Raw genomic sequence first — 27,434 nt, forward strand, 5'->3', positions numbered from 1 at the left:
AACTTAAAGTATTGTCACTCAAAACAGTATAAATAGAATACTGTTCAGTTTGATTCGTTTAGAGTTAATGTTGCTGAAAAATCTCTTGCATTTGTCTGTGCAGCTTTTCAGAAGGTTCCACAGAAAAAATATCTGCAACATTTCACTTGGAAAGAAAGCAAGAAAGCTTGCGCTGTTGGTATATCCTCTGCTGTGTTTAGCAGAATGTGTTTCAGAGTTCTGAAAGAAACAGCAAGGAACAGGCACAGCAGGACATATTGTACAACATGAGTAATAGAGCCACAAAAATGCTGTTTTGCTGAATCTGTCTTACACATCCAGGAAGCATCACAGTGTTTAACCTTTACTATCACTTTGAATTTTACATTAACATTTTACTGCAATTGAACTGATAGATAACGTCACTATCTTTGTGTATGAATGTGGGAAGGAAGTGAGATATATTTATTGTTTTAATACTCTATATTCCTGCTAAAGCTAAAGTGAGCTGTTAAAGCAAATCACTTGGGAACAGAGCAAAAAGATTCCAGGTTAGTTAAGAGCCTTAAAGCACAGCACATCCTTTCCTCTAGTCAACCCATCAGAGCCAAAGAATCTGGCTTGTAAAATGAAATGAGTGTAAATATTTCTGGTTGCTGTGATGTTGGAAATTATCACACTCAAGACTGCTATCAGAAGTGTCCAAGGAAACAGTGTCTTCAAAAGGGTACAGCATTGGCAGCCGTCTGTGGGAAGTTATGATGTTATTTTGTTTAGGTTTTGTTGGTTTGTTTTTTGTTTTGTTTATTTTAAACAGTGAAGTTTCCCTTCCAAAAGGCACAACTCTACTGCTGCCAGATAGTGCAGTAGATGAAATGGCAGTCGTAATCTAAACATCAAAATAATACATTTCAGATTCAACTCAGTAACATAGGATATTATCACACTTCTGAAATAAGGACCAAGAGAATTTGATTTGCTAATACAAAATTATAAGATTGATGTAATTCTTAAAATAACTAAGAAATTATCTGGATATTTTTATGTCGCTGAACATTCACAGAGTAAACTGACAGCACTGAAAACCTAAAAAAGATAATAATAATAATATACAAAATGTGGTTTCAAGAAAAATGGTGATACAGTTGAAGCAAAAATTTCAGTGCACAGCCTAGATGCAACCTACTTTAGCTTATTGTAACAGGAGACCCAGAAAAACAGCCTTCCAGATGCAGCCAGTTCATTTTTGGATGCTTGAGAAACTGAAGCGAATACTCCTATAACCACTGTCAGAAACTGTCCTCGACGGGACAAGGGTGAGCAAGACGATTACTGCCTGGCTTGTGCTGCATGTGCTCATTTCTTTTCTCTCACAGACAAAGCTAAACTCACATCTGTTGAGCTGACATTTTTTGACCGTTTTCTACTTCAATTTAATAAATTATTATTTTTTGTTTGTTTTCTATTTTTTTACAACATACTTTTCTTCTTCTTTTTTTAATTCCAGGCACTTCACAACAGCAGAGTTGAGAGGGGTCTGTCTCCTTGGGCATTAAACCCAAGAGAACTGATTGATACCATATGCCAGGTAAGGAGTAGCCAGGGCCAGTCTGGGGAGAACTTCTTCACTCAGACTACCTGCCCTCAGACTAGCTCATAGGATAATGCCTCAAAGTGCCACCACCAGGGATGGGTTGAGGTGTAGGGCCTGCATATAAGTTCATATAAATCAATTAAAGGATGATGACTTTCCTCTTCAAGAATAAGCACAAAACACATTTATATATTCCTCAGAGTATCCAGCATGCAATGCTATGTCTGCACATGATCCACTGTCTGGGAAACATGGCGTTTGAGGAAAACTGGGATAAAAGGATTCCAGCTACATTTGCGTGCACTGTCTTCAGTGTAGAGGTAAGGTGGTAACACTGACAATCCCATATGAGAAAATAAACTACTGACTGGCATATAGCCTTCCCATAAAGAGAAAATGATAACAATATTAAAAGGAAAAAAGGTAATAAAAAGGCCTTTTTTTGTTAATATCTTTAAATAAAATGCATCTTGTTTACTTAGACAATAAAAAATAAGAAATTTCTTTATTTGGTACATCAAAGGTTGCTTTCCAAAGCTAGAAATCAGTTATAGTGAAGCTTATTGCTGAAAATATTATGAGTTTATTTTGATGTAATTTGCTGCATTAATGTACAGCAGGACTCTTGTATGAGGGAATACATTAGGTATTTTTCATATATGTTTCTTTACGTCCTCCGTTATAAAGTACTGAAGTCCACTTTTGACCTGATCCAAAGTACACAAATATCATCAATGTGAGTTTTTCCATGCAGCTCAATAGCCTCTAGATGAAGACTTTAATGCTCATGTGCTAGTAGCATGAGACAGCAACTTCACTTATTTCCTCTAGAGATCAAATTTAGATCTTGGAATTCTGAACTTCCTTTGGAGCTGAAGAGTCAGTTATGGAGGGTATAGCTGTTACTGATATGTGATCCATCTATATTTTAGTAATGGGAAGGAATTGAAGCAAATTTTTTGTGAAGTACCTCCGAGCACCAATTTTTTCTGGATTCAAGGAAAACTATGCTTTTTAAACACACTACTTATTCTTACAGGTGTTGCACAAAATATGAATCAGAACAAAACCCCCTGAGAAACAAAAAGGAAAGAGGATAAAGAAAGAGGAGAGATAATAAAAGACATTGGAATGGAATGGAACAATAGCATAGCATAGCATAGCATAGCATAGCATAGCATAGAATAGAATAGAATAGAATAGAATAGAATAGAATAGAATAGAATAGAATAGAATAGAGTAGAATAGGACAAACTAAGAGCTATAGAAAAGAAAGTGATTGAATGACTGAAAGAAAAGTGAAGAAAAATAAAAATAAAGGAGAGAGAAAAAATTCTTGAGCTTTTTCCCACTGAAAGAACCAGCTGGTGCCATTTACAACTTTTGCAAAAAATTATGTTCTTTTAAAGCAGTTTAAAGATCTAGTGTGGCAAAATTAATACCCAAGGATTTATGAAACTTTTAATGCTATTTTTCAAATCTGTTAGCTTCAACAGGATCTGAGAGTGCTCAGCACCTCCCAGAATCAGGTCCTAATTGTCTACTATTTATTAAAATGCACTCCCTCTTCTCCATCCTATGACTAGCACAACTTAACTGTACAGAGCAAGCATATGTATGTACAGAAAACAAAGGAAGTGGAGGGAAATGAATTATATTAAAGATGATGGTAGCATTAACAGCTGTTTCTAAATCAGCAGCTATGAACCAGCCTATTGAGCACATCTGCTTACTGGCACGAAAGCCCTGTTTCTTTTCTCTTAGTCAACAAGTTGTTTATGCATCTGCATCTCCACATCTGATGATTAGAATGTTACTTAAAATACGAGTAAATTATTTCACATTGCATTTCTCCTGAAGTACAAGATAAATGGTTTTTTCTGTGACATTTGTTTTAGGGCTTGCTCTGTAGTAATCATAGGAGAAGAGTCAAAACAAGGAGGTTGACACTGTTAAGGTCTACTTGCCAAAGTAACTATTATATAATTATGATATATAGGTCCTTGGTAGTCTTAAAGGCCACATGATGTGTTGTCTTTCATGTTTATCTTTAATACAACTTCCTGATGTGAACATCAACACATCATTCTGGGTCAAAATGGCCATATTTCCTAAACTTCTGATTTAATGCTCATTCTTCAGGAGGCATCTTAAATAATATTAACTTTAAGAATAACTGACTTAAAAATTAAAGCATGACTGAATTCAAACTATCTTAGTTGCATTGTCTGCTTTGTTCTTTTAAGAAAAGAGACTTTATCTTTAAAAAACTCTTTTCTGAAATGAAAGACTTATTCCTAAACTTAGGTTTTCTTTTCCACATTTTAGTGGCAAGACTCCCCCACAAGATTAAAACTTGAGACCTGATATCTTGAAAATCTTAAAAATTAGAAAGCAGAATGTGTGCCAGTTGAAACTATTATTTTTGCTTTAAGGGATGCATATTTCTAAGTAAGAGTCTTTGAAGTCAGTATCCTAAATTCCATGTTTTATTATAACTAAATAATATGTCATGGAAGCCAAAGCATCAAGCCTTTTAAGCATTCTATCCTGGTCAACCATTGTCTATTTTCTTTTCCTTTTATTATTTTTAAATCTGTCAATTTGCTCTCCTCTAATATAGACAAACATATGAATAGCAGAAAAGAACTCTTGAGTTTTCAGAATTAAAAAAAAATAGGTTTGTTTCTCAACTTTCTTTAGCTTTGAAAACATTCCTGTTATTTTTAGACTGGACACTTATGCTGCCAAGTTTTAAGGAAAATCAAACTCCTTAACTTTACAGAAATCACTGGTGTTATACAGCTGAACTTTTTTTTTCATTTATAGAGATAGTGTTTTCATCTTAGTTTATTCAGCAAATTTATAAAAGCAAATAGAAATATGCAACCAGAAGTTTCTTTTCCTATGAATACATATAACTATTGGAAGAATTAAATATATTGATTTAAAATGTCTAGAGAAATGGTAGTCATAGTTATTAGTTCACTTCAATAAAGATACCACGAGATTTTAAATGGTTCCTGTATTTCAATCATGCTGGATACATGACAGAGTAAGTTAAGGTAGTTTTACTCAAACTTGATTTTCTTCTTACACAATTTAAAGGAATTCAAATTTCGATTAGAAGAAAAAAGCCTCTTAAAAATCTTAAATAAAGAGATTAATATATTTAAATATTAAATATTTAAATATTAATATATTAAAATATTTAAATAAATCTGAGTATATTCGTAGTTATAAAATATTACCAAAATCCATCACTTGAAGAACATTAACTTCACTTTGGAAATTAATGAGAGGTACCATAACCTTCTGATCAAAATTACTTAAGTCACCTGCTCACTAGTTTAAAGTGATCTGCTTCATGTTACGTTGCAAGACTTTGCACTGAGTGTGTACAAGTACTTTGCAGCAGCTGTTGAAAAAATGGGAAGGTTTTGGCAGGTGTACAAAGGACAGCTGAAGCTTTTGGCACCCAGGAAGGTGTAGGAGTGAGTTCTGGTTTATCATTACACAGAAGTCAGTTGAGGTTTGGGTACTGCTTAGGTGATACATTCTCCTTTCTACCTCCCACATGTAGACAAGGATGGAATAGATATAATATTTCAGAGGACAGCAGTGACAGGATTCCAGTTTCAGAATTCTTTATGAGTACTCAGTTTACCTCCATCTACTCCGTCCAAAGAACTGCCACCTTCTCCACCAACGATCTTCAAAACTGATTTCGTGATCAAACAGCTAACCCATCCTATTCAAAACCTCTCTAAACTATGTTTCACAGTTAACATACCTTAAGCAGAAAGAAGCACACTATTTCAGGTTCCTTCCTCCTACTGATTTGTTTTACATAATCTAAGGAAATATTTTTTCTAAAGTTAGTCTTTCTCCTTTTGGTCAAAGACAAAGAAAGGCAATCTGTGGGGCTGCTGCTAGAACTCCCTCTACCTTATTCTCCTGTAATATATCTTTTTAGAGTCTCCTTTCATCCAATTTTTTTACATGTGTATAGTGCCTAAAGGGAGCTTACAAGAAGGACGGAGAGGGACTTTTGATAAGGGCATGTAATGGCAGGACAAGGGAGAATGGTCTTAAGCTGAAGGAGGGTAGTTTTAGATTAGATATTAGGAGGAAATTCTTTAGTGTGAGAGTGATGAGGCACTGGAGCAGGTTGTTCAGAGATGTTGTGAATGCCCCATCCCTGGAGATATTCAAGACCAGAAAGGATGGACATCTGATCAACCTGGTCTAGTGAAAGATTCACTGCTTATGGCAGGGTATTGGATTCAGGTGATCTTTAAGGTTTTTTCCAACCCAAACAATTTCATGATTTTATGATTCTGCGATTCTAAATCTACAAAAGAAACAAATGGTAGAAAACTGGCTTATGGGGCAGAACACCTTTAGCTAAACTTTCTTCTTCTTTGTATAGGCTTTTGCCTCCATGAATTACTCACATGTAGAGTATTTTATTCCATGATTAAAAAAAAAATCCTAACATGCATCACTCTCACCCATTTTGCACAGGTCAACTGAATGTGAAAGTCAAAAAATGGTAGGTAATCAAGACTGGCTTTTGAATGAGCATTCTGATGCTTCTTTCTGTTATTACTTTAGTACAAAGAAAGGCAAATTACTTTAGGAGTAGAAACCAGTGAAATCAGAAAGAGATTCTACATTTTTCAATGGCTTACATAAAAAATATTTCCTGTATTCTACATGCTCATTTTTAACTGTCTCATACCATTTGTTCCCCACTGATTTCTTCTACTTCTTAAAGTGAGCACAAATGACAAACCTTGTAAGCTCCTCTCTCCTTAAACAGGTGACAGAAGAAGCTCCACTTGATTCTAAGAAAGGGCAGGGCAGGTGATGGCAGAGCCTCTCACACTTTGTAGAAGCAGCCATATGAGCTGCCAGTATTTCTGTCTATATCACATGCTGCTTGGCACAAAGGTTTCTCCCCACCCAGAACCTCACAGGGTTTCCCTGAAGGTGAAGGGTACCTTCACAGCTAATACCTTGACACACTTGGATCTTTGCATATGAAAATGCTTGTTTAAATTAAATAAATACTGCAAAAGTAAATATGCTGATTGAAGTTTTGCCATTTACTTTTAGAAAAGAATTATCATACAAATCAAAATTACACACAAGTGATAATGAATTTGTCTAGGTGCATTGTTACCTAAGAAAGAACAGAGTCAGCAGAGTAACTCTTACTGCTGGTATTTCTATTGCTCAAGAGAAATATCAGTTTTATTTTATTAAGAGTGTCACTGTAAATAAATGAAAAATCCAAAGGATTCAAGCCACATAGGCTCATTATTAGTGTGTATAGAGAGTGCTTAACACATGGAAGTGTCAAATGAGCAGCTGCCTTTCTGAGAAGATGTGACAGCATGACAAATCAGACAGATATGGTAAAGACCATCCTATCAGTCCAGTCTAATTTTCTTTGAAAGTATACAAGGGAATCATTTCACCTCCTAATGTCAGAATGCTAGCTTCCTAAAGTAGGAAACTAGGCTTGGCCTGTGATGCATGGGGAGAAATATTCACATTCAGAGGTTGTGCAGGACAGACAGAAGATCAAGCAGTATTGAACTCCCTGGCTTCTCACCTACGTGGCTAACAGAAGATATTCTTACCTTACCAGTCAAGTCAAAAAAAATACAGTGATTAGACTCCCTGGGGCTCTGCACTGCTGAAAAAGATTTTGATGAAGTCACTTGTGATGAAACATTCATGTAAACAAGGTCTGAAAAAAACTTTTTTTATGGTAAACTTCATTTGGTGTTTGTATGGTCATAAAATTACCTTGTTTCAGTGTGGGTTATGGTACTGTACCAAAGTGTAACTTAAATATTAGTGCTGCTTGCTTCCATTTCTGGTGGAGAAAGGCATCACAAAGCTTCTTCCTTTGTCACTCATCCCGTGTTGGTACCACACACATGGAAGCCAAACACAGATGCAAAAACACTCTTCATTTAGACAAAATTTTGTCTTTTATCTATGTAAAATCAATGGCTTTAGGCCTGCCATAAATGATTGGTGGCCTCTGGGCAGGTATTGGAAATGAAAGTTGAGAAGAAATAAACCTTCTCATTGCCATCATCAGAATTTAATCTCACTAGGTGGGATTTTCTGTTTATGTTGGCAAACAGAAGCATATTTGGATTGTTTATTCCGGTAACCTTAGCTAGCCTTCAGAAGTGCAACATTACTCTTTTGATTAGCTCCATGCAAAAAGATCTTGTGAGGTGGAAAGATCTCCTACTCTTTCTATATTTGGCAGGATCAACTCCATAAAAATGTCCATTTTGCCACGCCTCTGATACCCCACTGCAGCTGCTTCCTCTCCTCATCCCACAGTGAGATATTAAAAAGTCTGCATGGAACTTTCTCCAAGTTTTTCTGGATATACAAAAAAGCCAGGAATGCGCTTGTCAAGGTTACAAATATCTAGGGAGCTAAGATAGTTTTTAGTCTAACTAGCTCTTCAAAATATAGTAGAGGCCTGCCAGCTGAAAATTATTAACTGCTGGCTGAGCTGGGATTGTGAGTACACTCTACAGGAGATGGAGCAGGAATTATATGTACCTATATTTCTGGAATGCTTACAGTACCATAATAGAGCCATCCTACCACCAGATGTGCTTATAACGCTCTCAAAATGCACTCTTAATATCTAGGCATTTGAAGCACTTACTTCATTTCATCCTCCTGTCTTGTAACTCAGGTTGCCTTTTAAGGGAGTTATAGGATTACTTCCTTCTCCTGATCCATATGTTATGGGAATTTTTTTTCACTATTATTTGTGTGAAATGACCTTCCATGAGTCATTTATGTTTGAACTGCTATAGTAAGTTATTTCAAAAGTCAAATGGAGCCTTGCTTTGATGCCTGTAGAAAACTTTAATACCCTTATACAGCTTTTTAAATATGGTCAGACACATGGTTTTTTTCTACAGCTTGTTTAAGTGCCAGAAAGGTAATTATGAAGTGTTAGTTGGTCAGTGGCTCTTTTAAGCTGCAGTGTATGGTTGAAATTGTCACTATAGTCAAGTGAAGATGGAGCTTCCTTAAGATAATAGGCTCCATGATTTATCTCACAACTTGGGAAATAACTGAAAGTGGTAATTTAGGATGACCTGACAATACTTTCCCCAGATTACTTTTTGTTTCTCTATCTCTGAATAACATGCTTGTCATTTTTTAAAATCCTATTCAAAACAATAATGCTAAACAGATAATTCCATTAGGGATTAGGTCTGCTCACAAACCTACTTTCTGAGCAGATATGTTAGTTCATCCAATACCTACTGCTAGTTTTTTGTCATCATATTATCTGAAGCAGGGTTCAGTTCTCTTTGTGTAAATTCAGTGTTTCATGACAGATCAAGAAAGCTTCCAACACAAATACGTCTATAGCCTGTGATGAGATCAAGGCTATGACCTGTGTGTTCATTTATTTCAAGAAAGGAACTACTACTACTTTCAAACAAAGTACCATTTTCTGCAATGCAGCTTTGGGTGAAAAATATTAAAGTGTTCCACAAAAGGAATTTTCTAATGTTACCTCACTGGACAGGTGGGGGATGAGGTGTGGGGAAGGGGAAAGGGCTTTAATTCCATCAATATATTTTAATTCATACCATTGCACCTGTTTAAGGTAGGTACCAAATATGATCTATTTTGTTGGGGCAGCTAGTTAAACAAAGTAGTAACAGTAGTAAATATGGAAATAAGTGCTATTGTCTCACTCAAGAATAATAATTCATTCTGCTAACAATGGAAAGAAAGGTCCTGAACATGAGTTCACTCTCTTAACTGGAGAGAAAAGAAATATTAGTGCCACACGACACTCACTCTGAAGTACTTTATATGTCACTAAAGGAATACTGATGTTGTGGTATGAAAGAAGAGTCAATTTTTTTGATTTATGGCATTCAGCTTCTGAAGTCTGCCACACACTATGGAAACGCACACCCAGATTCATGCTATTTACACTATTTTTCATCAAAGCAATATATTTGATTTAAAAGAGACATCTCTAGTTTGCAACATTACTTTTTTTTTCAAAAACTGAAAAATATATCCAGATTTCCTCTCCATTTTCTTTTTGGTTTTGATTAACATTACAGTTTTTATGCTTATTTTTGTTTCTTCTTTTTCTTTTCTCAGACCGTTTTACTGTGGCAAGATACAGAAATGGATTTGATCAAACTAAAAATCTTAATGCTTTCCTTTTTTAAGCAAAGGTGGCCTTAAGCAGGAAGGCAGGAAGGAAGGCAGGAAAGCAGGAAGGAAGGAAGGGAGGTATCTCTAGCAGCTCACTTGTCACTCTGTGATAATCTGGGGAATCAGAGAAGAATTAGATTACCAATTAGATAGACAAATAACAATTATATAGAAATTATCACAATTATCAGCTTAAAACTGATATTTTGTGACAGCTGGCAGCAAGTACTCTTATGACTTAAATTAATTTTCTGCACTAGTGTAGCTGGGCTGCCTTTTCCAGAGACAACATTCAGTATTTATTTGTCCTTTTTCAGTATGTTCAATGCTTTTACAATAACTATTTCCTTTAAGATAGTGAACTGTCTCTTCATGTAGTTATACTGCTCAACCTGATCTCTGAAGAAATGAATATTGAATTTATTAGGGACAACAGTTAAATTCCAGGTCAAATTCTCCATTTATTAATATGGTGATATATTTTCTGAATTCAGCTGACTGTTTCTCATCAAAGTGGCCAGCAAATATTTTTTAAAATTTATTTATCATTGCTCAGTATCACACTGACTCTTCTTACTCCCCTTAACTGTAAAAATCAGGTGTGAAAATTAATCCGTTTTTCTCAGGTTACCTTTGGCAGTAAAATGAAAAAGGCAAATTTTTTTCCATTGTTTGTTACAAAATGGTGTGCTCTAAAAATATAACAACCATATTTAGGTAACTGAAAATTACTATAGTGGAATCTGGCAATGTGGTCAAGTCAAAAAATTGCTGTATTCTTTTTGACAAGCTTGAATGGAGATGCTATTCTCTAGAAGCTTTCAAAGCAAAACACTGTGGCATTTGCTTGTGTGTGTAAATGTGTCTTCTCATCTGGATTTTTGCTGATATGTCTTCTTATGTTAAGACGATAGAGGGCAGATGTTAATGAAACTCAAGAAAATGGTAGATTTCACAAATTATCATGCTGTTTTGATACACCATCCTTTGACTATATCATCATCTTACTGATTGCATCTAAAGCAATCCCTCAATCTAGTATTAATTCCTGAAGAAAGAATGATTGTCCATGAAAGGGCAAAAAGCTTTCCATTTTAATAATAAACCCATACGTACTATTTCATCAGATTTGGTGTACTTGAGGCCAGTATTCTAAGCTTCTTTACTAAACACATTTTTTAAATGTGTATGTTGATGTAATTATTCTTTGAAATGTGACTCACTACCTATTCAGTATCTAGAAAGGAGATCGTGAAACACTTCAGCACATGGGTAATGTGGGTATTTCCATTAGAAATCAATGTGACAACATGCATGATGAAACTTAAGCACATGTAGAAGTCTTTCCCGGACCAGAGTTTGGTGAGCAGGAAACCAATAACAGTGATAAGAAATTCCATCATCTCCTTTGCTTTCACAGAGCAGGGTAAGATAAAGTGGTTTAAAATGCCTTTATTCCAGTTTTCCTTGTGTTCCCATTCTTGCTGACATCTGGAAACAGGATGTTCAGAAACTCTGGGTAAAAGGCAACTGCATATACTTAATAGACTGAACCAAGATGCTCATATTTGTTGCATGCAGGCAAATCAGCTGTTTGTATACAGTATGTGAGACCTACCACCTCTTCAGCAACATTAGTGTGGACAGATTAGAAAAGATGGACCCCAGTCTAAAAGATTTTACCTTCCATCTCTGCCTAATAGATGAAACTAATCTTGTAAGTGGTACATATAAAATATAAATTACATGCATAGCACAGAGAGATAATAAATGTATATAATTTTGCTAAAAAACGTTCAATCTGAGATACTGATGTAACTTTTAGTACTATAAAGAGCTCTCCTGTGAGGGGCTACTAACCACTGGTACATACTGAGCAAGCATTTGTAGTTCGTTATTTTGCATTAGTACCTGTCTTTCAGTGAGGTCAAGGTTTACTGCTATCTCATATCGTCTCAGCCTGGTCAAATAGTTATGATGAGCAAATTCTGCTTCTAGCTCTCTGATTTGCTCCTTGGTGAAAGCTGTCCTTTCCTTCCTGGGTTTACTATTGACCTCTGTCTTGTAGTTTCCTTCTTGGGAATCTGAAAAGAAAAAAAAATGCAAAAACAGATGTAATGACAAGTGTACAGCTAAATAGGAAACAAGCCCAATAATAACAGCAAGCTAAAGTTACATTCTTCAAGCTTTCTTCTCTCAGAAACACACCCTTGCTTTCATTCCTATGGATTTTTTGCTGTAAATCAGGAAAGCAGCAGTAATTCTGGGAGACATGAGCTGCTGATTCCATTCACACATGTCAAACTTTAGCTTAAAACCTTGAAGTGTTTAATTTTCTAACAATTCTCTGTAGAATTTCTGTAAAACTTCAATTCCTTCCCACTTCTGTCAACTCTCAGTGCATCCAAGCATTACAGGATGTGTATCATTTGATTAGTGTTTCAATGAGTAATACCTCAAGAATCTCTCTCTCCTATCATTTCACTAATACCTTAAGCCAAAGCTGTTTTAAAGCATCCACTCTAGAGTTTAGTCCAGTTACTCTTTCAGGGAAAGCTAACATAAAGCATAGGAAATTGAACACACATCAAACAGAAGTTTATGATCTTCTGCTCATGCCATGGTGCGGGTAGGAACTTTTTGTCACAGCTGGTGTCAGTATAGGAGATTTGCTACCACTGGAGCTACCTAAGGAATACTTTGGCCACAATCTGAAGAGCTCTGCTGAAAGTTTCATTATCACCATCATTGTTCCTTTTACTCTCAGAAACAAATACATTTGGTCCTGGCCTAAACTACTGAACTCAGTAATTCATTGGCAGTTGTTCTGTTGCTGTGACTGAAGCCTGTTTAAATAAATGAAAAGAGTTCAAACTGTTAAAAAAAAAAGAAAAAAAGGAAGAAAAACTAAAAATATCAGATATCTGTAAGTTTGGGTATGATACAACACCTTTAAATTCAAAATTAGCAGGAGAGCAGTAGGAGTATCAGTCAAATTCTGGCCTCATAAACCATCTTTAAAATGTCACAGATTAATTCACACTTCAGCTGCTGATTTAAATAGAAATGTGCATCAACATCCAAATGAACTGGCCCACAAGAAATCCCTCCTGGGACTCTGTGTCAAATGAATCATTGGCATGCCTGAGACTGTCCAAGCGGCCAGTGAGTCTGGTTTCAAATCTCCATTTTATAAAGGTGCAAAAATGTTTTCACTTTCTGTCAGTCACTCTGTTGTTTGGAAGGGAACTTTGATGTTGAGTTTTTTTGTTTGTTGTTATTTGGGTTTTTTTAATGAAAACTGTTGATGCTTGACTCCAGTCTATAATCATTAATTTAAAATGATTTAAAGCTAATAGCTTAGGATTACCAAACCTCTTTACTTTTGTTGACATGAAACACAGAACTTTGCTTCAAATGTGCAGTGTGCTGCTGGCTGTATGACTGAAGGTATCCACCAAAGTTGTTGAGTGCATTTGGGAGCTGTTCAGCCATGACTACAGTAGAGATTTGTTAGGATGGGACCCCATTAGGTGGCAGACCCATTGACTACAGTGTGGGGCCAAGGTCTATTATCCAAACTCTTCACAGAAAATTTGACAGATCACAACCATCTTAAAACTAGAAATTCACATTTCTTCCTTTATACTAGTTGGAAGACTAGAGTCACTGTAACTTCTCTCCACATTTTCCTCTTGCAGGAACATTCATGTTGTTTTAGTTCCTAATATTTCCTCATCTTGCCACCTGATTATAAGGTTCAAGTACTATGTAGATCACCTGAGCTTAAATACTTAAACTCATATGTCAGCATTCCAATGAGTCACTGAAGAGAGATACCTAAATCATTATTCTTAGCATTTGGTCTTACTGTTCTTATACCTCCACATGTGTTTCATCCATGTTTGAATGCAGGTGGAGTGCATCGTCCTTATCTACAGCATGACATGCAAGTCATTGCTAAAGTCCTCTTTAACAGTCATGCCTTTGTGAGGCCATGAGCCAAGAAGCCTTCCCATGTTAGTACTTGCTGTAAGAAAGATCCAAGGCTCACTAATTTCCAGACTAAAGGTTGTGATCTTAAATAAATGTAATGTACCTGCAGATGACCCTGATACCATATGGAAAATTAAATACTAGAAATTAAAACATAAGTCTGGATATGATATAGAGAGAGAGATCAAGGGTGTAAAACATTGGTAGCTACCGCTATTGTGAATACTTGAAGGGAAAGACTTCAGGAGTATCCATCTAAACATCTCCAGGAGGATATTGATCTGTGTAAATGACTGAAACTTATAATACAAACATTTTTTCTGCAAGAAGATGGTTTCATGAGGAAAGCACATTTGCTGTACAGCCAGTAAAACCTTATGGTTTTTCATAGCATTCAGAGCCAATGATTCACAATTTACAAATGTGGTTAGCATCTAAATTACAAGTTCTTGGGGTACTGGAATGGGAAGGAATACTGGGCTAAGGAAAGGGAAATATAACTGCATGGCTAGTGTATGTCCTTCCTCTTTCCCAACACAGAGGATGCAGAACTGCTATCGATTAGCCCAAACAGATCCGGTGCAAATATAAGCATGCTAGGACAATTGGTTAATTAGACATTTCTGCCATTGCTGGATACTTCATTTAAGTCAATGCTAGATTCTAAGTTGCTGACAGCCACAGTTTTGTCAGTAAGATTCTGTCAGCAGATTAACACAGTGAAAAAGTTGAAGATATTTATTTATTTTTTGAGAATATCATTGAGTGTATTTGTAGTAATTGAGATACTCTGGAAAAACAAAGAAAAAAACAAACAAAACCCCAAACAAAATGGTATATTCAAACATTGCTAAAAGCAGAAGTTGGAGAGGTATGCAGAAACAAGGGACAGGTATGCAGAAAGCTGACTCGCTCTCAATACTGAAGTTAATGAAACAGAGCAATTGGAATCCTAGGATTTCTGTTTCAACAAAGATTTGATCAGCAAGTCAGTGGTATTTTGCTCAATGCATTTGAGATCTTGAAAATATATCTAAAAAGAGACTTAGATGTATACCAGTTGAGTGAACATGAGTTATGAACTCTTGTCATCTGACTGTCTCTCATTACAGTGTTGGTGTGGTTCACATACACGTTGCCTTTTAATGCCCTATTGATGTTTTACTGTTTGGAATAGTAATTTTAGAAATTTTGGTTGGTTTTATGTTTGGATTTTTTTTTCCAAAATGATAAATCCAGGTTTACTGATTATTTCTTTTTAATAGTCTCTATAGAACCAAGACTGGGAACTCCCATCTTGTTCTGATCTTCAGGACTCTGTTCATATCACCAGACTAGCTTCTCTTTGGTGGAAATTGGGTTAGGAGACTTGGAAGAGATCCTTGGCAGAACTCACACCAGCCTACATCTGTTTTGTAGTTGTTGCAACTAAGACAAGAAAAAGGTCCCAAGAACCTTAGTTTTCTTCTACTGGCTACATCTTATGCCAAGTAGTAGGTGTAGAGGCAGAGAACAAAGCCTAGGGGGATCTAAGTTAGACTACTTTCTTCTCAAAAGGCACACGTAAAGTATATACAAGTGGTACAAACCACTTAATGAAAAATGCAGTAATCTATATTGTCTGTCTTCTGCCTTCTCCCAGGGAAATTCTGGCACACTTTCAGAACATGAAGCCTACATGCAGGTATTTGTACCTTATCAGTCTCTCTTTTGGAAACCTTTTTCTTTGGATGTCAAGTAATGTAGGCGGTGAAACACTACCCTGAGGGATGCAGGTTCTACCTCTTTCTTAAAACTGTTTATCACTTTTCAGAAACTCCAGGCATCATCTTTAATATCACCTATTAGACAAAAATGCTTATTGATAACTGATGTAGAGGGTACCCCTTGAAAGATGTTAAAAGTTATAAGTGGCTGTTCTACAAATCTTTGGAGACTCAGATATTTCTTGAGTTTAATAATAGCTCAAAAATTATTACAAATCACACTACTCCCCAACCTCAAAAGTTACTTCTACTTTAAGGAAAGGATGGTTCTTAATTCCAACACTTGTATTGTCCCACCAGAGTTCCTATTTCTTTCTCTCTACATCAAGAGATGAAGCATGCCAGGAGAATACAGGATCTAACTGCCATGTGCAGATATGAAAAGCGATGATTTTGGTATATTTTCTTTTCATGTATGCCTAGGAAGAAAAAAAGGGACTGGTCACAGAACATGTAAAAGTGACTGTTTTGGAATATACATGGTAAAAAGATTTGCTACTAACCAGGTAGAGAGAGAAACCAAGGCAAAATGTGCAAGAAGCCCTTGGTTTTTTTTCTTGGATTAGTTCAAGAGCTGACATACCTTCATTTAGACAGAAATGAACATCCAATTACCTGTAATGTAAAATCCCAGATAAAAATTTACAAAAATAAGTGAGAATGCTAGTGTTCTACTGACAGTTACAGATGGTTTTCAGATCCTGACATCCATATTTAGAATGAGTAGTGACAATAACCACTAATGATTTGTGACAAAAAGGCCATCATAATTTCTTGTTCGATATTCAGGTTTTACACTTTCACTAAGAGTTTCCAATGCTTATTCTCAAAATGACCCTACCATGGCAAACTATTTCTAAATTTATTTCCCTAAGAATTTATAATGCAATTGGATAAATTAAATGTTCTTAATTACACAGCTTCCTGTAAATGATATTCAAGTGTTTGCAGAGAAGTACTACACAGGTATTATAATGTGTATTCTTTAAAATAAAGCAATCTATACAAAGTAATCAAAGCAAAAGTCTTGTTACTTCTGAGTAGTTTGTGTGAAAGGATATGTCTTTCAAACTTAAATCTCTACATTTGTTGAATCACTAAAATGTAAACAAAAGCTTCTAAATATCAATAGGACACAAGAATGATGCATACTTCAATGTAAATGCTTCCTGGATTATTTTCCTTTTGAGATATTAGCAATATGAATTTAGGGAAAACTACTTTAGTGTCAAGGCAATAATCTAGCAAAATATCATTAACCTGAAATACATATATGAAGAAAATATGCAACTTTGTATTATTACATTTGCAAAGGAACATCATGGAGAGGACTACTATAGTTTTAATAATCATACTGGTATACTGCTAAATTGCCTAATGCGATTGTTTCTGATGCTTTATAGTTAATTATATTTTCTGATACAATTGAATCCTTCACTGAGAGATAAGCAAAGAGCTGGTGTAAAGGACTCCATATGGTTCCTATTTTTCACCAGAAACCACGTGTGAGCAAGATTTACCCAGAAATAGTCACTTTCAGACATTTTTGACATATAACACAGAACATGATGTAGTTTTTCTATGACTTATTTTCCTAAATTTTCAATTAATGCTCAGCATTAATATGTAAGCTTATCCCATGTCCAAAACATTGTTCTTTGCTTTGCAGGATCCTAATTTTAGTCCTTACTCCCTACTGTTAAGTATAATCTTTGTAAAAAGCAAAACAAAACAAAACAAAACTAAGTCTACATAGCTATGTTTGCTTTCATTCACCTACTCTTATTTGCACTAGTTGTGACAATGCAAGCATATGCTGTGGATTTAATTATCTGGTTTTGTTTCAGAATTCTCCTTCTCTTTACAGTCATTTAAATAATGTTTTTACAAGATTTTGCCTAGTTAAAAAGTATACTTCCAAATCACTGAACACATTCAGTCTGAGTGCCTCTTTTGAGAATGTCATTAAAAGTATTTCTGGACCTGGAGCTGCAATTCAGTATATATATTTAGAGAATCCTTTCTGAAAATTGGAACCAACAACATTGTCACATAGTTCACAACTCTGCATGTGCAAATGGGCAAAGCTGCACAGTAGCACAAGTATGATGTCAAATTTACATGAATCCTTCTTTTCAGTCTAATGAAAGCAAATTTTGTTTGCTTATTGAGTTAATGCTTTCTAACAGTCTGTGACAATTAACAATTTTAAACAGCCTCATATCTGCACCCAAGAAAAACATTGAACTGGCACAGCAAAACCTGAGGGTATTCTGAAACACACTACATACCGTTCTAAACCATTACCTACTAGTTGTTGCTGCCAACATTTTGTTATTACTGCCTCCTGAAAATACAAGTCTAGGAATTATACTGCAATATCAGAAACATTGATTCATAACACTGTAATGCTGCAGGTTCTTGAAAAATCCTCTGCTTAAAAAGATGTGCTTCTACCAGCTCGACTAGTTGATCTAACTATATAGTGTGTATATGTCATTTCTTCTTCAGATCATACAAATATGGAAGCTGACATATGTATTCTATTATATGAGTAATTACCTAGAGAATAGATCTTCATGTGGAAGACACTACTATCAATCCCAAATTTGTGTATAATTCAGCTTATAATAGGAAAGGAGACCCAGGATTTCCCTGAAAGAAACTTTACAGGCTGCATTTTAACATGACTTTATCTACTGGGATTGCCAATTCCCATTTGGACTTCACCAGATACATCTCTTACATGCAGCATCAAATAACCCATGCTGGTTTTTTGCCTATTTAGCAAACCATTTTTATAATTTGCTTTCATGTAGAAGAGCTTCATTAAATCAAGCTGCGACCTGCCAAGACCATCTCCCCACAGATTAAGGGTGAATCCTCTTTAGTAAGACTTAACCTATAAAATCAAATGAAAAAATTTTCCATACAAAAGACTTCTAGAAAAAAGACCTCTAAGTGAAGAAAACAGTAGTTGAGATAGAAATTCATAATTTCTCTTTTTTGAGTCTCATCTCCTAGACATCTGCCACAGATGATCTTTCTGACGCAAAGGAAGCAGAATACAAATGAAGAGTGACCAAACCCACCAAAACTGTGCATGTCTCAGTCATCATCATCAGACTGATAAAAACTCTTCTCTTGACAGCAAGTGTATCAGAACTCCAAGGAGGCATTAAAATACTCCCTTTGACCCTACTTTATTATGTAAAAATACTTGGAAAAATAGATCTTTCATGCAAAGATGGTACTTGAAAAATGTAAAGCACTAAAACTGTAGGTTTGTGGTCGCTTGAGAAGAGTACAAGACACACAGAAGTTAGTTAATCACATCTCAACAAGTCTTATCTCCCTAAAATGATAGGTTGAAGTCTTTTATTTTAGCTTTGCAAATCAGGGAGACTCTTGCCCTGCTGAAAATCCTAGGCAGTGTTCTAGGATTCAGGTTTAACAAAAGGCCATATTTAATTCATATAAAAAAGGAAACCTAAAAAAGTGATAGAGAATGCACTATGGATGACTTAATCCTTTGGCCAGTGAGATTTTTAAGGACATGCTTTCCTACAAGTATATGTAGACCTGAGTCTTTGTCATAGTTACAGTTGTGCTTGCTAGACTTTAAATTACATAAAATGCTATATATCTAGCCTAAGATATTGCTAGCGAAACTGGAGATGTGGCTAAGGAATGGAAAAAAATAAGTTGCAGTGACATGCTGCTAAGAAAGTCACCAGTAACATGCAAAAATATAACAGTGTGTTTCCTGCATGTGCTACCAAGAGTTTAAATATTGTGAAAATAGTTATATTTCTTTTTCTATAAAGTCAGACTGCCACTGTGAATGGGAACATGTCAAGCAATCCATTTCATAAAATTTTTTTTATATATTCAATTCTTTATGTAAATGGCCATTAGTTTTATGTCCTTTTACATTTACATTCAAAGTCCCTTGTATTTAAGCAGCAGTAAATTCAACTGAAAGACTAGCCATGTTTTCTTCCCAAATTGCAGTCAGGTCTTGCTAATAATTCTGTTACTTAGAAAGTGCAGATGTTGTGGATATTATTCTTTGAGTCAGTCAGTAAAAAAGTTCTACTGTAGTTGCTTGGTTGCTCCATGTAAAGATGTCAATTATTTAATTTTCAGATATCACTACAATAAAATTTCTTTGTGAATGCCCAAATATCCTTCTAATAAGCAATTGTGTTTTATCCATAGGCAAATAGACTTCAATTTTTTACACAAAGTCACATTATCTATAGTTTGCAGAAATCAAGATGTAATTTTATCACACACTTCACCAAGGGTACAGCCTAAAGCTCTTTCTTCCATAGTTGATGTGCACATATAGACAGTGCCTCCATTCCTTATACACAAGATGTTACATTAGAAAAAAGTAAAAGCCAGAATCTATAGTAATTCTTGTACATCTTGTAACAGACCACAGCATTGTGCTACAATAGCTACCTTCACTAGAGCAAATGATCTAGAGGAGAGTGTGCCATCTGGGCCAGTTTCTTAGTATAGGCCAAGTTCTTCCCCAAATTAAAGTGAGAAAGCTGGACAAGCTCAAGAATTTCAGTGAAATCTCTTCCCAGTCACAAGGGTGTTAGAGCTGATTTTGATCCCATTATAAGTACCAGCTTACTTTGTGTATATGATCATGAGAAGTCTTGAGTTGAATAGAGAAAAGTATTATCTAGGCTCCCACATATAGGTTTTCTCAAAATATACAGGAGAAACTTACAGTTAAAATCTTGCTGACTTTCAAGATCGCTTTTTAAAAAAAGTTCATTGCAATTGCATAAGGTCCTGTCTGAACAAAAAAAAACAACTTTGCACATAAGCCAGAGAATCAAGGATTTTAGTTTTCCATACGAAGCAATAAAAGTTGAAACACTTTACACAAGTTTAGTACAGTTGGAGTTCCTTTAGGGCTCCATATTGCCTAACTCGTCCATCTTTCCAAAGCTTCAGGATAAAGTTACACAAAAGAAAATAAAAATGGTACCAACAATTCCAATTTAACTCTTTCTAAGAAATATTTTGCTGCTACAGGAAACAGGAAGTCATTTCACAGTGGTGTTTTTCAATGTAATTCTTCCACATGTGTTACAGTGGCTAATTTTTTTACCCCATTCATCATGGAACAGACTTCTTTGGAACCCCTTAATGATGTAGTGAAAATTTTATATATGTTGAACATATGACTGAAAAAAACCAGTGTCTGGAGAAAATCTAACATCCAATATTTCTATTTAATCCTATGTTAGTGTGCCTTTCTCTGTTTGTTTTCTTTTCTTTTTTTTAATTCAGTCTGCCTCAATATTTTTTGCTCTCTAAAACCTGTCCTTTTTAAACATCCATAACTGGCCTCTAAAGTGTATGCAGCACCTTGCAGAACTGCAGGATCACAAATCACCTTCCATTTCACCGTCTTGATGAGTGTCACAGTCCCCACAAGCAATTCCACATGGTCATTCCCTGCCTTAGTGGCTGCCCCTGTTGGACATGGCTCAGCTAGTGTGGCATTACACCTTTCAGCGTGAGGCACAAATGTAATCCCTGTCTGGGTCTCTAAGAAATATAGATTTCTGTGCATATGTATTGGTCTGCATATGTTTTAGTGACATATTTTGTAAATCTTATCATCCCTCAGAAAACATTAAAATGAGCCCAGCTGTGCTCATAACATAACTTAGTAGATATCCAGACTTTTTTTTAGGAACAGAAAAACACACACATGCACACACTCTCCTACCCAACAGGGTTGATGTTCTGAGTGTATTCTACTATTTCATTCACAGTTTACTTTACAACATTGTGCTGAAGTAGAACACTAACTATAAAACTGAAAAAAACAGTGAAAAGTACTTTCCCACATACAGTTAAATGGAATTACCTGTCTTTCAGGGGAAACCAAAATAAAAAGTGTTGTAAAATAAAATTTTTCGGATGTTTAAACTATTTATACCATTGGCTTTCAGACCAGCTATGACAGTTTCATTTTTCACTTAAAACTATTACTATCTGTTAACACTAGACAGAAAACCTCCTAATGACTGGACTGCTTTAGAAGTCCTGCAGGTCAGCTGATGTTGACTTACAGGTTCCCCTACTTAGGGGAACCCACATTTTGCTTTTTTGTGTTTTCTCAAATGATTATCATAAATGGCAGACTCAGTTAAAAACACCCAAAGGATTTGTCATGATTGAAGCTAACACAATTTCCTTTTTGAACTATAGTATAATTGTTAAAGGATGGAAAAATGCTGACATAATTAAACAGATACCCCCAAATAGTTCTCTAAATAGTATATTGGGTAAAGGAAATATATCTGTAAAAGAAATAAAATCTAGCTAATAATGCAGGTTACTAAATCTGTTTTACTATTCATTTTGCAGTCTGGAAGGGTGTTTTGATGACTAATTTTTCTTGATTGCTAACAATCAAACTTACACAGGTAAAGTTTGTGACTCCTAATGGAAAGCTTTGGCAGGGTACAATAAAAAACCCCTTCAACTTTGGTACAGTCAAAAAGCTGTAGCAGTGTTTTAAGTACTATTATTTTAAAATTAGAGTGAAAGAAAATATATATCTAATAGACAAGGTAATTTCAAGTATGGATTCAAGCACAGCTTTTGAAATGGCAAATTTTTATGCCAAACTTTTACTGTCCTCTTTTATATATATATGATATAGCAGAATGTTATAGTTTGAGCTGGCAAAATGCCAACTGCCTGGTGCCCAGTCAAAAAGTCCACTCCCAGAGCAGGAGAGTGAGGGAAAACAGCAGAAACGAGGCTTTAAACACAGTGAGGTTTTTATATTTATACAAAGAAGAGGAGAGCTTAACACAGAATATGAAATAGCACATAGTGACAGGAAACAACAACAGGCTCACCGAGGTCGCCCCAGCTAACAGATGAAACTCCAAACCAACCAAACCCCCTCCCCAAAGGAAACCTCCCAGCAAGAGGGAAAGAGGAATTAACAGGAATGTGCTCACATCCCCGGCTAAACAGACGTGCGGACCGGCAGGAGGGCCTGATATCAGCAGTCAGGGAGCGGGAACCGTCCTGGTGAGAAGCATGGACCGAAGAGAGGAGAGACTCCTCCCACCTTGTTTGTTATACTCCCCGACACTTCCTGATGATGTCAGATGATATGAAATACCTCTATGGCTGCTTAAGTCAGATGATACCTGTCCCCTCTAATCTGTGTCACAACCTTTGAGGCCTGCTAAAAACTGAGTCCTCAATGGGGACCTATGCTGACTAAAGCCAAAACTACTACATGAAACTATAGTTAAAGTAATCCAAGTCCACAGTCACAGTATATTAGTCAAATCAAAAGGTCATTTTGTCTCCATCTTCATTTCCAACTCCTTTTCAGTAACACAAAGTCTTTCTGTAATCACTAAACTCATTGAAAAGTAAAAACTTCTATATTCCCCAATCAGAGAGGCCATTTGGCAAACAAATGTTTAATAATACAGCCTGGGTCTTCCATCATTCACCTCACTGAGCTTGCTGCCTACAAGTTGGAGAAGAAAGTCCTTCCTGGTAAAGTAATGTGCTGGTGAAATAGTCTGACAGTGCGTGTTGAAGCATAGTAAATCCTATATATGTTTCACAATCCCAGACAGTATTTGTTTTACTCGTTTAAACAAAGCTCATTTAAAATACCTACCTCTGCTGGGATAAGAAAATTAAAAAACATTCATTACAATTCAACATACAGGTTGGGTAGGTATAGCTTTTTTTTGCCATCCTAAAAGTTGTTACACCAAAAACAAATGAAAAGGTTATTTAATTGTACCGTTAAAACAACCCAAATTCTCTAATGTGATCAGTTGTCACTTCCAGTAATGGGTTGGCAGGCTAGAGGTAAAATATGAACCCCCTTTTTTAACTCTAAAATTGTTGAACTTCATCTTTCTAGGAAATTAAAATTGGTGTTTTATTTCCTTGCTCTTCTTCCCATCCATATAACCTAGAACTGGATCTCTGCAGCAAGAGTAGACACAATAGTTGAGATTATCAAACCCCAGATACAGGGGACAAAAGATCAGTAAAACTATCAGCATATGGACTCAAGGATGTAGAGCACACTCTAAAAAGCAGAGGCTCAAAGCAGCAATGAAATCCCAGCATGTATACTGATAATCAGCAATTCCAAGGCTGGACTTCATATGATAGAAATGAATGCTGCATTTACCAGTGCTAATGGGGGAAGGAGGGGAAGTAGATAAATTCCCCACTAGACCTCAAAAATTACCTCCTGAACTTTGCTCTGGCAGCTCTGAAAAAGAGTATGTAGCACCTTTCAAATTCAAGAGGTATATAAAGATGTGGAATAAAACTCTGAAACTTAAAAAAAAATTATAGCAGTCAGGCATGAGCTCTGGGGCATTACTCTTTTCAATATGACTTTAGTCCATCTACATTTAAACTACTTAGTCAATGAGTTTCCACCCAATTAAGTAAAAATGATAGGACATTATACTATTTTTATCAAGGATATCTTATTTTAAAATTGCACAGCTTTGGAAAACCTTTGCCCATCCTTTTTACCCATTGGTAGCCAAGCCACCCTGAATATGGGCCTCTCGCTTGGCTGCTCAGACTGGAGGCAAAGGGGACTCCTTCAAACAAGGAACTGTTTGCTGAGCATAACCATCCCTGCAGTACACTAGCTGATAGTTTCTATTGAAGCAAAACAAAACCTGACCTGTCCCATCTCAATTGTCCATTGCATGACAAAGTGTCAAGAGGCAAATGCAAAGTGTTGAACAACTTCATTCCCTCTCTTACCCACTGTCCTTTCAGGAGCTCCATAGCAGACAGCACTTCTAGGATTCTACCAGCATGACTTCCACCAACCTCCCTTTCTTTCTGCAGTCCCACGTGACTCCCGTCAGTAGAACAATTGTCACCAAGGCTTGGGTTTATTATAGAGGCTGGACTGAGCATGTTCTGGTACAGCACAGCCCTATAAAAATGGTTCTTGTTGGATAACTGCACCGGGTTCTTTTAAATTGTTGCAATGTTTTCCAGGGTATTTTTAGGCATCTGCAGCACTGAAAACATGGAATGACGTCATCTTTCACAAATGTAAACATGGGTTTGAATAAATAGTTAATTTATACTCATGTTAGAGCATTTGTCAAATCTTCCTAGTCATAAACAAGCTTCCTCCCTCTTTCAAAGCAAACCTCAAAACTGGATACTGACTTTCTTTATTATCCAAAAACCCTGCTTGCTTCTTAAGCAAAATTGGACCCAGTTAATTTCACAAATCTGAGACAAATATTAAAAAAAAAGGAGGTTAAAATGTTGGTCTGTTATGGTTATAACTATGCTGAACTCCTATGAAAAATAAGAGACCATACCATGCTGATACAGCTGAAGTTTTTATGCAAGACTGCCTTGTTTTCATTAAACAGCAAAAAGACAGCTACTGTTTAACTGAAGAAACTGTTGGAAAGTCCTCATTACTATATAAACAGTTGTTTAGGCATAAATAGTGTTTAGTTTATGCATCTGTGCATTTAGCTGAATATTAAGCTTTTTCTAAACACAATCTGATGCCTTCCTACCCCCATATATTTTCACTTCCTTTTTGAAAGCAGGAAGTCTGTGTCTTTTCATGCCTTGAAATGTAAACCAGAAAAAAAAATTAATGATTTTTGTACTGTGCATCATTTTGTATCAGCTAACCCACCAGAAAAATCTAGTGCTTTGCTTCTAGAATTGGAGTTTTACTTTAAAGTCCTTTCTTTTCTTTTGTTGTTTTTTTGTTTGTTTATTTTTTCTTTTTTTTTTTATTTCTAAAGGAGAATTTGGTCTACTGTCACTATAAAAGACCTTTTTGGTTACATCACCTACTTTATTTTTAGGTTTAGACCACTTGTTTATTTGCTGTTCTGTCATTCAAAAATGTATAAATAAGCCTGTTTTTCAATGATGGCTTCCATTCCTGGTTCTGCAAATTTCACTTCTTTCAAGCTGATCTAGTCCCTATCAAAAATCTCAGCATTGACCCCATTCTTTCTTTACTCATTTTCATGATGTCAGCCCAACAAGCCCTTGATGTAATAAACTTTCTCTTGAATAACTGTTGTGTGAGTTAATCTTCAGTTTTGTGGACAAAGTAAGAAGACATTTATAAGGGAAGGATGAGACCATAAAAAAATCACCAGTCATTCCATCTTAAATTGCATTAATAATGACCAAATAAGTTTAAGTTAAATGTACTTCGATGTATTAATGAGTATTAATTCATCCATATATTAACATGCAAGTCAAATACAATTATTTGTCTAGATAGTGCCTTGTTTTTAAATAAGACCTGCCCCTCTAAAGCTACTGAACAGATCCCTACTTTCTTCTGTGTATCTTAATGTCAAAACTGACTTTTAATCAGTTCAAAACCAATTCTGGTTTGGTTTTAGTTGATTAATTTGTACTGACAGGTAACAGGAGCTCATTTCAGACAGTTTGTTACTATTTGAAAATATTCATCATTAATTCTCAGAGAAGGGACACTATCATGTATGACCCTAATAAGACTTAAAGAGAAGTAAATACATAAATACATTTTTATAATACTACTTGAAAAAGCCTGCTATTCAGTCAAAGACTGAAGAATACCTGCTGCAGCTAGAAAAGCTAGATCCCTAGCTAGGACACTTGTTTAATTAAAAAACTATAGAAAGAGATCAGAAGCTCTTTCTTTGAATGAAGACATGTATGCACAGATAGAGTGAGACAAAGAAAGTCCCAAAGATATTATTCTTTTGTATTAGTGTAGCAGTGTTGCATAAAGGGCCTCCACATTATACTGGATACTATCAAATGAAAGCCCATGCTCTCAAAAGCTGATAATGCATTTATTGTATGCTGCTTCTCCCTTCTTTGTGGTGGCAAGAAACAAGTGAAAATGTTGATCACTGCGTCCCAGCTGTCATCCTCCTGGGCATTATATCAGAGCAGGTTTTAAGGAAAGACAGGGAAAACATCACAGTTTTGACCTCCTTCAATTTAATCTCCCAATTCATCTAACTGAAAACAACAGTTCCTATCTTGGACAAGACTTTTATCCTTGTTCGAGTAAGATGTGCCAAGAACTGGTCAAATTTGTATAGTTACAGATTGTCTTGCATATAAGTAGCATCAGAAAAAATTCACATTTTAAATAAAAAGTGAAAAAAAAGGGCAAGAGGGATTCAGATTTTGTATGATCTAGTCAAAGATGTATAGACAGCACATAGACTGGTGTTCTTGTCACGTCTCACTGAGGTACAACTGCAGAAGCAACTGCAACACAGTTTGTTTCTCCAAGCCAAAATGGTCTTCCTAAGTAGTCCAATTCTGAAACTTCTTATGGTATCCTTATGACCAAAAGAAAGTTTGTTTTTTTTTCTCAGAGGTTGAGGAAAATTAAAGAGTCATAGGGAAAATGGTCAAGATACGTAGTATTCTCAGAATTAGGTTCATCAAAAGGCTAAGGAAAAAATATGCTGGGATCTAAACCAAGAATGAAAGGACAAAAGCAACATGAAAATTATATGTAGTTCTTATCAAACCTTTGTAGACATCTCTGAGAAGGTGGCCAAACCTTTTGTGAGAGCTGTGTCAATAGACACTCAGATCTGCTGAGCTACATAGTAATGCAGATGCTTTTTTAGCAGCTGAAAGCACCAGTTTTGTGGGTGTAAATCAGAATACCTTCTACATGACAAATTGGTAAAATTCAATGTGGTTATGATTTTTTTCCTTTTATAAATTAAGAATTCAGATAGATTAAGAAACCGTTATAGATCAAAATCGACTTAAAATTTTAGAAA

General features: G+C 35.7%; 1 protein-coding gene across 1 annotated transcript in view; it reads right to left on the bottom strand.

Annotated features, from left to right (window-relative positions):
* MEOX2 (mesenchyme homeobox 2) overlaps positions 1-27,434 on the bottom strand; it is a 53,819-nt gene that overhangs the window by 2,315 nt on the left and 24,070 nt on the right. The window contains exon 2 of the mRNA XM_071559980.1: positions 11,729-11,901. Within this exon, the coding sequence (XP_071416081.1) occupies positions 11,729-11,901 (173 nt within the window). The remainder of the gene's footprint in view (positions 1-11,728; positions 11,902-27,434) is intronic.

The sequence above is a fragment of the Pithys albifrons genome, chromosome 7, assembly GCF_047495875.1.
Source record: "Pithys albifrons albifrons isolate INPA30051 chromosome 7, PitAlb_v1, whole genome shotgun sequence".
Lineage (NCBI taxonomy): Eukaryota > Metazoa > Chordata > Aves > Passeriformes > Thamnophilidae > Pithys > Pithys albifrons.